Here is a 15023-nt window from a genome sequence, read left to right as displayed (position 1 = left end):
GTACATGGCCAACCAGAAACATTTTAATGATCCATTAAAAAGTAATTTCATGTTTAAGGGACCAGAAACTCAGGTGTTATTTTGGTGTTTTTTAAAATTCCACTCAATGGTATTTTTTTTTTTTATTCTACTCAATATATTTCTGTCTTGAAGATCTTCAGATTTGTTGAATATTTTCCTCATTGACCAAAGTCTTAGTGTTAAGATAGGACAATGCACATGTTTGTGCTTCATCTTGCCCTTTGCATTTTCAGAGAGCTTGGGAGTCATACTACATTACCATGGATTCTTTATTTATTATAGTTGCCACCTTTAGTCCTGAAGTCAAGTCGTAGTTTGAGATCCATAATGGTTTGTACAGAGGGTATATGTCAGTGTGGAAGTCCCAGTGTGTGATGGCAGCCCTGTCAGGCTTCTCCCTCTCTTGGAAAAACTGTTTTCAGAGATTGAGAATTGAGGGGGAGAAAATGGTGTCTTGTTTTTGGTGACAGATCTGGATCTGGGAGGTAGAGCCTGCCATGGGAAGACCTGGTTTCTACTCTTGAAGCTGCGGTATTATTTTGGGCAAGTGCTGGGCTTGGAGACTGTGTTCCTCTTCATCATTGAAATCATGTTGCTCTCTTCTACCTTTAAAAGCTATGATGGGGGCGCCTGGGTGGCTCAGTCGGTTAAGCGTCCGACTTCGGCTCAGGTCATGATCTCACGGTCTGTGAGTTCGAGCCCCGTTTCGGGCTCTGTGCTGACAGCTCAGAGCCTGGAGCCCGTTTCAGATTCTGTGTCTCCCTCTCTCTCTGACCCTCCCCTGTTCATGCTCTGTCTCTCTCTGTCTCAAAAATAAATAAACGTAAAAAAAAAAATTTTAAAGCTATGATGTATCTCTAGCATGCTAATTCCTTTAATTGAGAAATAGATCCACTCCAAGTTAATTGTAAGTTCTGATTTTGAATAATCTTGTGGATATAGCCAGAGCTATTTGATCATCAGACAGTGTGGGGCAGCATGCTCTGTTTAATGGCCTCAGAAATAGAGGAACTCTGAAATTAGAAGAATTAGGGGTGCCTGGGTGGCTCAGTTGGTTAAGTATGCTACTTTTGATCTCAGCTCAGGTTTTGATCTCAAGGTTATGAGTTCAAACCCCATGTTGGGCTCTGAGCTGGTCATGAAGCCTATTTAAAAAAAAATTAGTAACACATTCGTGTGTGTGTGTGTGTGTGTGTGTGTGTGTGTGTGTGTGTGTGTGTTTTAAATCCATTAAACTCTTAGAATTTTTTTTCTGCTCATTTGTAGGTACTAAAAGTTCTGGTACCCTTTGAATGGAACACATTACTTTGACATGTAAACAAAATGAGTGGACCCCACATTGTTCTTTCAAGATTGCAGAGTACCTTATTGATATTTCTAAAAGAAGCATTTAGTTCATGAAGTCCAAAGAGATTCAGTGAGTTTAGAAAACCAGGGTGGTGAGTCTGGTCTTTACATATTGAATGTGATAGAACCTTACAGAAAAAAGAGGAGTTTTTATTTCCTCAGTTTTATTTCAGATCTACAACTTAAAAAAATTTTTTTAATGTTTATTTTTGAGAGAGAAAGCGCGTGTGCAAGAGCATGAGCAGGGGAGGGGCAGAGAGAGAGAGAGAGAGAGAGAGAGAGAGACAGAATCTGAAGCAGGCTCCAGGCTCTGAGCTGTCAACACAGAGCCGGATGTGGGGCTTGAACTCACAGACCACGAGATCGTGACCTGAGCCCAAGTTGGATGCTCAACCAACCGAGCCATTCAGGCACCCCTCAGATCTGCAATTTTTTAGAAGCCTCAGTCATGCAGCATTGTTCTAGTTGGGGAACTGATCCCTAAACTATATGCTGATATGTGCAAGTCTTGGCCAAAATTGGAGTTTCACAGAACGGGAATGACACGCTTCCCTTTTTATTCTCCTCTGCCTTAGGATCCTGTCACCACTTTGAGAAGATTAGACAAAAACTCTTTGCAGTTTATTTTCTTTTTGAACAAGTTACATTACGAAGGGACTTTTAAGCTACAAGAAGAAAAGCTCCCTCTTTGTTAGAAGCAGCAGTGTGCAGTTTCAACTTGTCCTGGACTTCCTCGGAGATGTTTTAAGATCCGGTGTAAACTTGCTGTGGTTTGCCTTTGGGCATCAAACTGTTTAGCTTGGCTCTGTTATATCTGTAATTGCTGCATTTTAATAATTGCCCAATATTCTTGTCAGCAATTTGCAGTCTATATTTTTAATAGAACGTTTTGCCTTTCTTTTCCCCAGGTTCATTCAGACCTGGTTTAAGCCCCTGGATTAATTCTCACAGTCCCACAGACCCTCTGCAGCTGTGGGTAGGGGGTGACACATGCTCATTAAATATTCCCACAAGCCTTGTGCTGGTTATAGTTTATGTGCTCCATAAAAACCCTCTGGGAAGCCATCTTCTCCTCAGATCTCCTTACAGGCTTTGCTTTGCAAAAATTGCCCTTAGCATTTGCTCAAATAACATATTCTTCTGGAGAGAGTTTTCCTTATCAATCCATTCAGGAAATTTAATTTTTTGAAGGGAAAAAATAGGGACAAATTCTTTGCCGTGATTGACTTTTTAAGTTCACGGAGGAGACTTCCATTTCATCTGAGGTGAATGTGGAATTACAGTGACAGCAGTGTTGGATTCAGGGGATGATTGAAGTCAATTTCATGGCTTCCAAAATTACCTAATTTAGTCAGTTTTGAGACAGACCGTTGTGTCACAATGACTTGTGCCTCTACTTGACTGGCAATTTTGTTCTTTTAGTGATTCTATTCTTTAACCTCTCTCCTTTTTGTATCTGTTAAAGTGTTCATTTTTCAGTAAACAAAAGATTGAACTGGTTTTTACAGTAGCTAAGGATTATATTAATAACCACACCCGAATTTCTCCACTGTATCGAGGTATAAAAATCCCTCAAAAGTAATGCACAGGTAGCATTTATTGATTGCTTATTATGTGCTCTGCGCTGTTCTAAGCTTTACACACACACACACACACACACACACACACACACACACAATCCTCACAATAGCCCATATGATAGGTTTATGCATGCAGAATAATCTACCCAGCATAACCCATTTGGTAGGTGACAGAGTAAATTCATACCTAGGCAGGCTTTTAACGGTTACCATAATCCATGTTCTATTCATACTGGGCTTTTAATCACTGTCTGTCTCTCTCTCTCTCTCTTTTTTTTTTTACGTTTATTCATTTATTTTTGAGAGAGAAAGCAGAAGAAGGGGAGGGGCAGAGAGAGAGGCAGAGAGAGAGAGAATCCCAAGCAGGCTTTGCACTGTCAGCCCAGAGCTCCATGTGGGGTTCCATCTTAAGAATCCTGAGATTATGACCTGAGCCAAAATCAGGAGTTGGACGCTTAACTGACTGAGCCACCCAGGAGCCTCTTTGTAATCACAATATTACATCAAAATTGAACAACCGTACCTCCTGCATATGTAACAGTTTAGTTTCAAGGCATACATAAATAATTCTTTTTGATATTAGGACCTGATTGTTATTATTTCTGGATAGGTAATACCTGCAATACCCCAATGGTACAAAACTCAAATGAGAATCAGTAAAAAGGCTCCTGTGCTCTCCCACCTCTGTCCCCAATCGACCTCTTTCCCTCCTTCTCACAGGCAGTTAGTTTACTCCTGAAAAGAGCCATTTTAAATATCTTTTCTCGAACACTTGATTCCATGAACTAAGATCACTTAATTAGAAACTCATTTTGCCGTTATCTTTTTATATTTTTGTACTGTATCTACAAGTACCCAAACTGGCTTTATCTGTGAAGTTAGCAAGCCGGTTCTGTAGATAGTATTTCCTGCGTGAGGGTAACAAAGCTGTAGTCCCCAGCTATTCGAATTGGTTCCTGAAAACTCCATGATCTTATCTGCTCAGCACCTAGATCAGGCAGGGTCTTTGTGCTTTTAGCCATGCCCTTACACAGTGCCTGGAACATAGTAGGTGCTCAATAAATGCTTGTTGAATTGAACAACTTCTGTGGGTTGTGCCAGGATATAGGGCTGGAGAATATATTTGGTGCTTCTAAATGAGGTAATCTTTAGGGCCATAGGAGGGATATTCAAGTTAAACAAACCACCATAAAACTTGTTCTTCAAGGCTCTGGTTAGCATAAGGTTAGAAAGGACCTCTGGATCCTCTGGTCCAGTAATCAGAGAGAGAGTCTCAGAGGGGATTAAGAGACAGGGAAGACTTTCCTCCTATTAAAATGTTGTCAGACAGTTGACATGAGAATCTCTCCTTTTGATGGTTCTTTTTTTTTTTTTTGTTAAGATTTGTTATTAATGTATCTTAATTTGGTACTTGTAATGACTCTGTCATTATAACAATAGATTGAGTCTCTGATCAGAGTTCTTTGTATTTCCTTGTTGACACTAGGAAATTCATATATCAAGTGTCATTGATTACTTTAGTGCCACAGCGTAACTGGTAATATTCTATTGTAGATGCACCTTGATTTTCTTCTGTATTCCTGAAAATATTATATAAAACCAAAGGTTTAAAGTGTCTGGGGCACCTGGCTGGCTCAGTCAGTGGAGTGTGCAACTCTTGATCTCAGGGTTGCAGGTTTGAGCCCCATGTTGGGTGGAGAGATTACTTAAAAAAAAAAAAAAGGGGGGGGTCAAAAATAAGCATTTCTTTATAAAAGTATTTGCTTTAAAAATCTTTATTAGGTAATTAGCACCCCCCACTTCAGTTCCTGGAGTGCTGTCTAAGCATGTTTTAAGATAAATTTATCTTACACCCTTTAGAAATTCTTTTATTATTATTATTTACTTATTTAAAAACATTTTTTAGGGGCGCCTGGGTGGCTCAGTCGGTTGAGCGTCGGACTTCAGCTCAGGTCACGATCTCGCGGTCCGTGAGTTCGAGCCCCGCATCGGGCTCTGGGCTGATGGCTCAGAGCCTGGAGCCTGCTTCTGATTCTGTGTCTCCCTCTCTCTCTGCCCCTCCCCCGTTCATGCTATGGCTCTCTCTGTCTCAAAAATAAATTAAAAAAAAAAAAAGTTAAAAAAAAAAAAAACAAAACATTTTTTTAATGTTTATTTTTGAAGGAAAGAGAGACAGAACCTGAGCAGGGGGAGGGGCGAAGAGACAGGGAGACACAGAATCCAAAATGGGCTCCAGGCTCTGAGCTGTCAGCAGCAGAACCCAGCGAGGGGCTTGAATTCACAAACTGTGAGATCATGACCTGAGCTAAAGTCGGTCGCTTAACTGACTGAGCCACCCAGGTGCCCCAAATGCTTTTTTTTTTTAATGTTTATTTATTTATTTTGAGAGAGAGAACCAGAAAGAGCATGCACATGCCCAGGAGGGGCAGAGAGAGAGAGTGAGGAAAGAGGGAGAGAAAATCCCAATTGACTCGGGGCTTAATCCCACAAACCGTGAGATCATTACCTGAGCTGAAATCAAGAGTCAGACACTCAACCAACTGAGCCACCCAGGCACTCTTAGAAATTGTTCATTTCACTTTAATGTGTTTTTGAAAAGGTGTTTCTGCGTTAAGTTTTCTTCTTGAAATATGTTTATTTTTACAGGCAATTTGAAAATTGGAAAGAAGGATTTTTTAAGGCCACTTCTGATTTGCAAAGTCTGTCTACAATCTGAAGAAGTCTCGGCTGAGGGTGACTAAATGGGGCACGCTTCTGGAGAAATCAAAATGGCTTCTTACTATGTGATTGCCATGTTTGCCTTGCTGAGTTCCTGTGTAGCCACTGCCGGTGAGTTGTATAATATAGGTTGCAGGCTCATTATATTCTTCTGGGTATATTTTTCCTCAGTCTCTTCAGTTTGGAAAAATTTAGGAAATGTGATGCTTATGCAAAACGTATTTATGTTCTTCGAGGAAATAAAATATTTGACCACAGATTACATAGTATGTTTGCCTGTGTTACATTTTACTAGACTGGTGCTAGACATTCTCATGTTCGCGATGTAGATACCTAACTAACCATCAGTGGTGAGATAGGTAGAGAACAAATATGCTAATGTTTAAACCTGCTTCATTTTGTTACATGCATAGATTACATTTCTTTTCTTGTCCTAAATGAAAATTTCAAGAAAGCCTTTTTGTTCTTTATCATAAAATAAATAGGTCTTGTAGATAGAGGTGACATTCCATCTCTGCAGAGATGCTTAGGAGGTTATTAATTTTGTCTATTCAGATATTTTAATGTGTAACTTTAGGAAAAGTACAGAACTGTGCTTCCTGGAGGCCATCAGAGTATGAGATTGGAGATAAGAAGAAACAAAAGATTTGGTGGGAACATTGTCGCTTCAGTAAGAGTATTAGATCCCCCACGCCAACATCTTAGCGTTCCCAGTCAGGGTTACTTAACAAATTTGGAAGCTTAATTTGCCCTATTTTGTGGTAATTTGCTTTGTGTCTGTTCTATAATGAGCTACATGAAAGAATTTGTTGGACCAGTTCTGTGAAGTGGCTGGTCTCCACAAGAGTACATGCATTAACTTGGAAAATGATTAGCCTCTTAGTTTTGGCTATTGAATTCACCTACAGATGAGATGATAGTGATCATAATAATAACCATTTATTGAGTGTGCACTACAGCCAAGCACAGGGCTAAACAGTTACAGGATATAACAGTGAATAAGGATGTTATTTCATGAGCTGTCTTAATCACAACTGTAAGGTAGGTAGGATTATTTTGTCCCATTTTACAGTTGATGAAATGAGGTATGGAGTGATTAAATAATGGGCACAGCATCGTGCTGCTGGGAAGTGGAGGAGCCAGGTTTTACCTCTATGCTCTTATCCTCTGTGCTCTACTGAAGAAGCCAGTAAGAAGCTGTTAAGGCTCCAGTAGACTCAGACCAGGAGTCATTTGGAGGCACAGGCTGAGTGAAAGTCAGTTTGTAGAACTTGGTTTATGGGATTGGACAGCAGATTGTCCCTCTTGTTGCAAATACCTTGGGAGAAAGTTGCTAGTTTTTTTGTTTTGTTTTTTAAATGATGGTGTGAATTTGAACTGCCCACTCTCTGTAAGCAGTTTCATTTTGCCTCATGATTGAAGAGTTATTTGTCTTTTAGCCTCTGTGTCAAAATTGATCTTAATTAAAATTTAATTGAAAAGTAGTAGCGAGAGAGAGAGAGAGAGGGAGGGAGGGAGGGAGGGAGAGATGGCTTGATTGAAAATGTGCCTTTAAAAAAAAAAGTGTTGTTTTGATGACAAGAGGTATAATCCTACCTGGTGGGTTTGAGGCAGAATTTTCTGCTTTCACTGATGCCTGGAACAGACTGAAAAACATAACTGAAGAAGATACTTCATGGGAAAGTGGTGAGTTTGATGACTCTGTATAACCTTGATGTATTAGATAATGAATCAGTTTTGGCTAAGACCTTCCTTTTTCTTCCAGGCCATCGGTAAAATATTTTTTTGAATTGTATACATAATCAAAATTTTGCTGAGAATTACAGTAAAATTGAAGGTATAGTAGAGTTACAAATTTTGTAGCAACCTGAAGCAAGTGATTAATGGTAGAGGTAGAGATACCTTTTTTTAATGCTAAATTTTTATTGAAATACAGTTTACATAGAGAAATGTACACATGAAGTGTGTAGCTCAGTATATTTTCACAAACTGAACACAACTATGTGAATAGCACTAGAGGTGCCTTTTTGAACAAACTATTGCCTAAACGAATGAATAAGAAGGAAGAAATGTTTTGTATATACTGATAGCCAGTAAATCACATATTCACTGAGTCCTTCTAAGTGCAAAGCACAGCACTAGTCACTTAGGGTCATACAAAGGAATGTTAAGATTCATCCCTTCCTTTGAATCATTTGTACTTTAGGTATATAAAATAAAACCATACAACAAAATAATCAGTATATGGTGAATACCAAGTAAAAGCCAAAAGACCTCAGAGAGGTCAGAAGGGGAAGCCCTGGTGGATTGGAGCAGCTAGGGAGAGCTTTGTGGATGTGCGGATGTGCTCCATCTTTTTTTTGTTTTTTGTTTTTTGAGAGAAAGGGAGAGAGTGTGTGCATGCGTGAATGTGCAGGAGAGGGACAGAGAAAATCTTTTTTAAAAATGTTTTTTATTTTTTATTTTTGAGACAGGGCACAAGTGGGGGAGGGGCAGAGAGAAAGGGGGACAAAGGATCTGAAACGGGCTCTGTGCAGACAGCCGTGAGCCCAAAGTAGGGCTGGAACTCAGAACTATGAAATCACGGGATCGTGACCTGAGCTGAAGTCGGACACTCAGCTGACTGAGCCACTGAGGTGCCCCAAGAGAGAGAATTTAAAGCTGGCTCCATATCCAGCATGGAGCCTGACCCAGAATTTGATCTCATGACCATGAGATCATGACCTGAGCCAAAATCAAGAGTCGGACGCTTAGGGACTCCTGGGTGGCTCAGTCAGTTAAGCATCTGACTCTTGATTTTGGTTCAGGTCAGGATCTTACAGTTCCTGAGATCAAGCTCTGCGTCAGGTTCTAGGCTGACAAGGTGGAACCTGCTTGGGATTCTTTCTCTTTCTCTCTCTCAAAATAAATAAATAAACATTAAAAAAAAAAAAAAAAGAGTTGGACGTTTAACTGAGTCACCCAGGTGCCCTGATGTGCTCGATCTAGAACTCTGTTTTGAAGGCCAGTCAGAATCTAAAAAGACAAAGGCACGGGGTTGACCAGATGGGGGGAACCATACCTAGCATGATACATGGCACATAAGAGCTCGATGTGTTTTTAAAGGGTGGATGACCTGGAGAAGTGGTACGGGAACATAGCAGGAGGTCTGTTTGGAAGGAGGGATGGGAGTAGATTGTGGAGGGCCTTAAATGTCAGAGCGAGGCTTGTGGTTTTCATTTTGAGGTTTGGATTCTCTCTTTTTCCATTCCCATGTAGCCAAAGATATATACTGTTTAATCTTAGAATTCAAACTGTGGCTTCAGAAAGTGAGGCTGAGAATATGGTTTCATTAGCTTCAAAGACAAAACTGATTAGCATATAGGCCAATAATTTATCAAGGGCTTGATTTCTGCTAGCTAATTTCTTTTGTCTTTATAAGAAACCCTATGAAGTGGGTGTTAGTATTATCCTAATTTGCATTTTACAAATGAGGAAACTGAGACTCAATTTGGTTAGTAATTGTATGAAGACCCATAACTAATAAGTGACAGAACTGGGACTTGAACTGAACTCGGGCAGTTTGCTCTGGAATCCAGCCCATCCAATATTCCACTGGTACCTCTGTGTAGGAGCCACCAACGAGTCATCCTGGGACAAGGTTAAACTTTCAACTTAGAAGAGATATCTAAATCATCAGAATGGAAGGACCCTCAAATAATGGGTCATCTTTATTTGCGTTCTTATTTCACTGACATGACTGTGAAGGTCTATTGTAGGGTTCTTGGTAGTGGAAGGGATAGTTAACCAGGGAGGGCAGAGAACAGCACAACACATAAAATGAACTCAAGTCAGGATACTAGGCCTGTTCTAGCTCCATAGATTAGCCTGGGCCTTTAGTGAAAGCCTTTCCTTCTCTGCTGTGTTTGCGGGTGAAGGAGGCAAGGAAAGGCCAGCAAGCTGCCTCCTAGGGTTAGAGATTGCTTTGACAAAACTCATATTTTTCCTCCCCTCTCTTTTTCCTGGGTCATCTTACAGCACTGTGGGTAGGGAGGGCCTTGCTCTTGGTGAACAAGAGCTGTGTGAGGACCATTAAGCTTCCTGGTTAGAAATTATCTTAGGTTTTTGGCACCTTGTCTTAGATTCTGCAGTCTCTCTAAGAAAAGTGGAAAGTTAAAAACATAAATGCTTGCTCCTGTGGGCTTAAGGCTAAGTTTTCAGTTTAAGAATTGTTCGACTACACATCTTTTGAAAATAATTAATTTCTCTCTCCGAGGCTTGCCAGAGTTAGATAGGGCTACGTTTCCAGGAGCCTTAATAATGAGAAAAAGAGGCACACGGAATTCAAGGAAATCCGTTTGGTTGGAAGGCATGGACTTGCCTGCAGTCCCCTGGCCCCTCGTGCCAGGTCCTAGGGCACTGCTGCGGTGAGCTCTGCAGACACCCTCCTCGCCTCAGTGCCAGCAGCATGTTGGTGGGACGGCTGTTTCCCTCTTTCCATTGTTGCCATTCTGTGCCTAGATGCATCTTTTTGGAGGCTTGTCCGTGATCTGCTCACACATTTCTACTGAGCAAATATTTCTTTTCATCTCTACTGAGTGTACCTGGAGCTCCAGGTGTAGTCCACAGGACAATAGAGATGCTTTTATTTGGAGCTGTTTTCCTGCTACTACTCTTTTTTTTTTTTTTTTTTTTTTTTTTTTTTTTTGATAGAGAGTGATTGAGTGCAAGCAAGGGAGGGACAGAGAGGAGGAGAGAGAATCCTAAGCAGGCTCCTCATCAGGCTCTGCCCGATGGCAGGCTCAAACTCACGAACTGTGAGATCATGGCCTGAGCTGAAACTAAGAGTTGGACTCTTAACTGACTGAGCCACCCAGGCACGCCTGGAGCTATTTTCCTGCTAAGAAAGCTCTGAACTCTTTGTGTCTATGGGACAGCAAGCAGAGAGATTAACTGGTTAATACTTAGTTTGGAATGGGACCAGCTGGCAGCCTTGTGGGGAGGCTAAACTATTGGTAGTGTCATTTTATATTTATAGTTTTCAAATGCTCTTCTACATACTATTTCATTTGATTCCCGTAGTCCCTGGGGTAGGCAGGTATTGTTTTCTTTATTTCCAGAATAGGGATTATGGGACTCAGAGAAAGTAACTTAAAAGATGGTTTGATTCTTGGTCAGACCAGAACACAACACTCTTCTGCAGACAAGCTGCACCCAACAAGTCTTCTGGTCTTTATGTGGCAGTACGCCCCTTAGCACCTCTTGAAACGGTGCTAGCTGGGCACTCTGCTTGGCGCTCTACACCTGTTGTTCATCTGATCCTTACAGAAGAAAAATGTAATATATAATGAGAGACAAATCAGTTAAAATTTTTTTTTTAAGTTTATTCATTTTTGAGAGCAAGAGAGACAGAGCATGAGTGGGTGAGGGGCAGAGAGTGAGGGAGACACAGAATCCAAAGCAGAGTCCAGGGTCAGAGCTGTCAACACGGAGCCCGACGTGGGGCTCAAACCCGCGAACCGCAACATCATGACCTGAGCCAAGGTCAGGGGTTTAACCAGCTGAGGCACCCCAAGACACAAATCAATTTTAATAAAAGTTAAAGTGGTCATTTTTATGCAGTCATACCAGTAGTAGCTGGCAGAGAGGCATCAACTCCAGAGTTCATGCTCTTTCCATTATGCTGTCCAGGAGGAGCAGCCATGCTTTCTCCTGGACTTGAGATGAATGCCCAAGGACTGCAGAGGTGGCTCTTCCACAGTTTTCTCCTCTCTGCCACCTGTGTGATCAGAGGCTGCAGCTCATAATGGCAGGACGATGGGGAGAGTGCCAGTGGGGGCGGCCACCAGAGCATATAGAGGGCAGAGGAGGGATAGACTTAAAGATCCAAAGCAAACCTGGCAAGGCCTTCTCTTGCTGATACTACGTCTCTGGACCCAGCTAGTTGATTTGGTCTGTGATTATTCTTGTTTTCGGGTTGTTATTATAACCACTTTTGAGTTTAATTCCTCTTTTGGATATCTAGGGAAAAAGATGTCAATTGTGATGCCAGCTTTCACCATGGTATGAACTTTCTATTTATCTTAAAGAGTAAAGAACAGAATGGAGAGAGTGACCTGTGTTTTATGTTGTGTTCTTTTTGGGGGTACCATGCCCACCCAAGCACGATGAGGTCCCCCCTGCTCCATGTTTTTGCACAGAAATGGTAAACGAACATGCATGTGCACGCACACACACGAAGCTGCAACACTTAGCAGTCGTCAAGTAAACAATGGATTTGTTTCCCAAAGATTCCCTTACCCTGAATCTACTAGGGTGTGTGTGTTGGGGAGGGTGGGCAGAGTGGAATATGACATGATGTGCAATAAAACTTTTTTTTTCATTTGCAAAGATGGTTTACCAGCCGATAGTTGGGTGACTAGCTATGCATAGACTAAGAAAAATGTTCACCAGGAACACGAGTAAGATTGTACATAGGCTTGATGTCAGACAAGTGAATAGAACCCAGGTTTCTCCCTCCTTTGCATCCTTACCTTAAACTGTATAACTGCTGTGCTGCTTTATGGATTCTTGATTTATTGGGGTTATTTTAGGTCACTGGCAGTGGTCTGTTTTATAAACACTGATCAACATTTCCACCAGCACAGAGCTATCTGTATGTACCCACACAGCTGTTTGATTGCTCAGAGCCTACACTTTCACACACTGTGGATGTAGGAAATGAGGCTTTCTCAGCTTGTTTGCTTTGATAACTAATCTTTCATGCTCTGGGGCTACCTTGAATCATTGCTAGAGCTCTGAGCTCCGAGTGCTGGTTTTGGAAGCATAGTAGGATCAGGGAGTGTTCCGGGAAGGATTCCAACATGAGGCCTTCATTTAAGATGGCCCTGCACATGGGCATTGAGGTATTGAGGTGCTTGGCCCTCCTGGAAGATTGGCCCGGACTGCACAGCATCCCTGTGAGCTGCTGCTTGCTGACTTACGCTTTTTTTTTTTTTTTAAAACCATTCTCTGCCAGAGTGGCCTAAAAAAAAAAAAAGATTTATTCTGAAGTCCAGTATAGTCACATTTTTGTTCTCCGAGAGGACACTGTAAATCAGGCAGAATTCTAGAGGGCTTAAAAAATGCACTTGTTCTCAGAATGTTCCTTCCAGGGACCAGGCAGCAGGTGGTCTGGGGACTGAGGGCCAGCTATTCTCCTACCCTATCCTGCCAACTCATAGCAATCTTACCAAAAAAAAAAAGAAAGAAAGAAAGAAAGAAAGAAAGAAAGAAAGAAAGAAAGAAAGAAACAAACAAACCCAAAACCCAAAAAACCTAGAGTATGGAAAATCTTAATGCCTTCGAAGGAAAATTGATTTTTCTTTTTAAGTTATTCTCTGTGTTGGCAGTGAAGGGAACTTTATAGTGAGAAGTTGTAGTTATGGCAGAAGGAAAGAGTTCCAGTGTAACTGCTTTAAGTTCTTTGCATTGCTTCCCTTTGTCCTCATATGCTTGGATGAGTTAGTCCTAGTCTAGATGATAGACTAGAACTGTAGGAGGAACAGCTCCCTTCCTGCTCTTCTGCCCCATCCAGGAGGATGCTAGGGTAGCCCTGCCTCCGGCCTCTGGGGAGAGCAGAGCACCAGCTTCCAGAGTTGCACCTGGACTGTTGTTTCCATCGGTGACGCACTGAGCTGCTGTAGCACTTTGCTGTGCAAGTTTTCCCAGTGGGATGCGTCTGTGTGTGCACTCTTGTTGCCGCATGGTGAAGCACAATGCCTGCTCCCACCTGCCCCTTTCTTTTGAATGAGAGGAGAGCACCATTGATCGTTTCACCTTTTCTTTTTTAATTTAAATTTTAATTTATTTTTAAATGTATCTCTACCTCAGACATAGGGCTCAAACCCATGACCGTGAGATCAAGAGTCAGACGCTCCACTGACTGAGCCAGCCTGGTACCCCTCATTTCACCTTTTCATTCATCTTTTAAATAACTGCTGTGTTTGGATAAGGACATGTAGTCTGGTCAGTAAACTTGACCTGCCTAACCAAGCCTCATGTACTTTGCTAGCTTCTGAGGCACAGAAAGGGGAGAAGTTGGGTAGTGAAACAATGAGTTTTTTCTACCTCGTAACATGGTTGTTTCTTAAAGAGTTAACTGATTTATTCAACAGGCATCTATTGAGCATTCTAGACACTATTCCAGGTGTGGGAGGTATAGCAGTGAACAAAATAGACAACAGTTGTTGTCCTTCTGAAGCTTACATTCTAGTGAGGAGAGACTGACCAGGAACAAAAGAATTATGCATAGGTTAGCAGGTTCAGTGGAGAAAAAGCAAAGGGGCTAGGGATTGTTAGTAAGGGACTACAGTTTAAAGTAAGGTGGATAGGGGCACGTGGCTGGCTCAGTCAGAAGAGCATGTGACTCTTGATCTTGGGGGTCGTGAGTTTGAGTCCCACATTGGATGTAGCTATTGTTAAGAATAAACTTAAAAAAATAAAGTAAGGTAGATAGGGAGCACCTCACTGGAAAGAGGATTTGAATAAAATTTTTGCAGAAGGTAAGCTAAGTGGCTATCTCGGGGGAAGGAGCCTTCTAGGTAGAAGGGAAGGCAAGTGCAAAGGTCCTGATGTGGCAGTTTGCCTGATGTGCTCAAGCAGAGGAGTAAGCAGGCCAGGCAGCTGCTAGAATGGAGAATCCAAGAGTTTACTGGGGGCAGGTGCAGGGCTGCGTATGCACCCTTGTTGTCCTTGTAAAGTCTTTTTTTTTTTTTTTAATGTATATTTATTTTGAGAGAGAGAGTGTGAGCACAGGCGTGTGGCAGGGAGAGAGGGAGAGAGATTTCCAAACAGGCTCCTGGCTGTCAGCACAGAGCCCAACGAGGGGCTCGATCTCATGACCCTGAGATCATGACCTGAGCCGAAGCCAAGAGTTGGATGGTTAACTGACTGAGCCAACCAGGCGCTCCCATTGTAAAGTTTTTACTCTGAGTGAGACAGAACCACAGCATTTGAGCAGCAGAATGATATGATCTGAAGGATGTTTTAACAGGATCCTGTGGCTACTGTGTTGAGAATAAACTGTTGGGTGAAGGTGCATTTGGGGATTACCGATTGATGGCTATTGAGATATTTGAGCAAGAGTTTGACGGGGGCCAGGATCAGATTTTAGAAGGGAAGACCCTTGGGAGTGATATGCTTATGAAATTAAGAATGATTTTGTGATTTTTAGTTTTACTTTTTTCAAAGTTTATTTATTTTGAGAGAGAGAGAGGAAGCATGAGGGAAGGAGGGGCAGAAAGAGAGAGGGAGAAGGACAATCCCAAACACTGTCAGTGCAGAGCCCAGTGTGGGGCTCAAACTCACAAACTGTGAGATCATGACTTGTGCTGAAAC

The 15023-nt window shown here is 41.8% G+C and overlaps 1 protein-coding gene across 3 annotated transcripts in view; it reads left to right on the top strand.

Annotated features, from left to right (window-relative positions):
* TGFBR3 (transforming growth factor beta receptor 3) overlaps window positions 1–15023 on the top strand; it is a 208849-nt gene that overhangs the window by 20741 nt on the left and 173085 nt on the right. For all 3 annotated transcript variants that reach the window (XM_042997860.1, XM_042997859.1, XM_007073421.2), the window contains one exon: window positions 5595–5777. In XM_042997860.1, coding sequence (XP_042853794.1) covers window positions 5690–5777 — 88 coding nt within the window. In that variant the 5' untranslated portion in view covers window positions 5595–5689. The remainder of the gene's footprint in view (window positions 1–5594; window positions 5778–15023) is intronic.

The sequence above is a fragment of the Panthera tigris genome, chromosome C1 (assembly GCF_018350195.1).
Source record: "Panthera tigris isolate Pti1 chromosome C1, P.tigris_Pti1_mat1.1, whole genome shotgun sequence".
In the NCBI taxonomy this organism is placed as follows: domain Eukaryota; kingdom Metazoa; phylum Chordata; class Mammalia; order Carnivora; family Felidae; genus Panthera; species Panthera tigris.
Note: the sequence above shows the minus strand (reverse complement) of the source record. Positions and strands in the feature narration are given on the sequence as shown.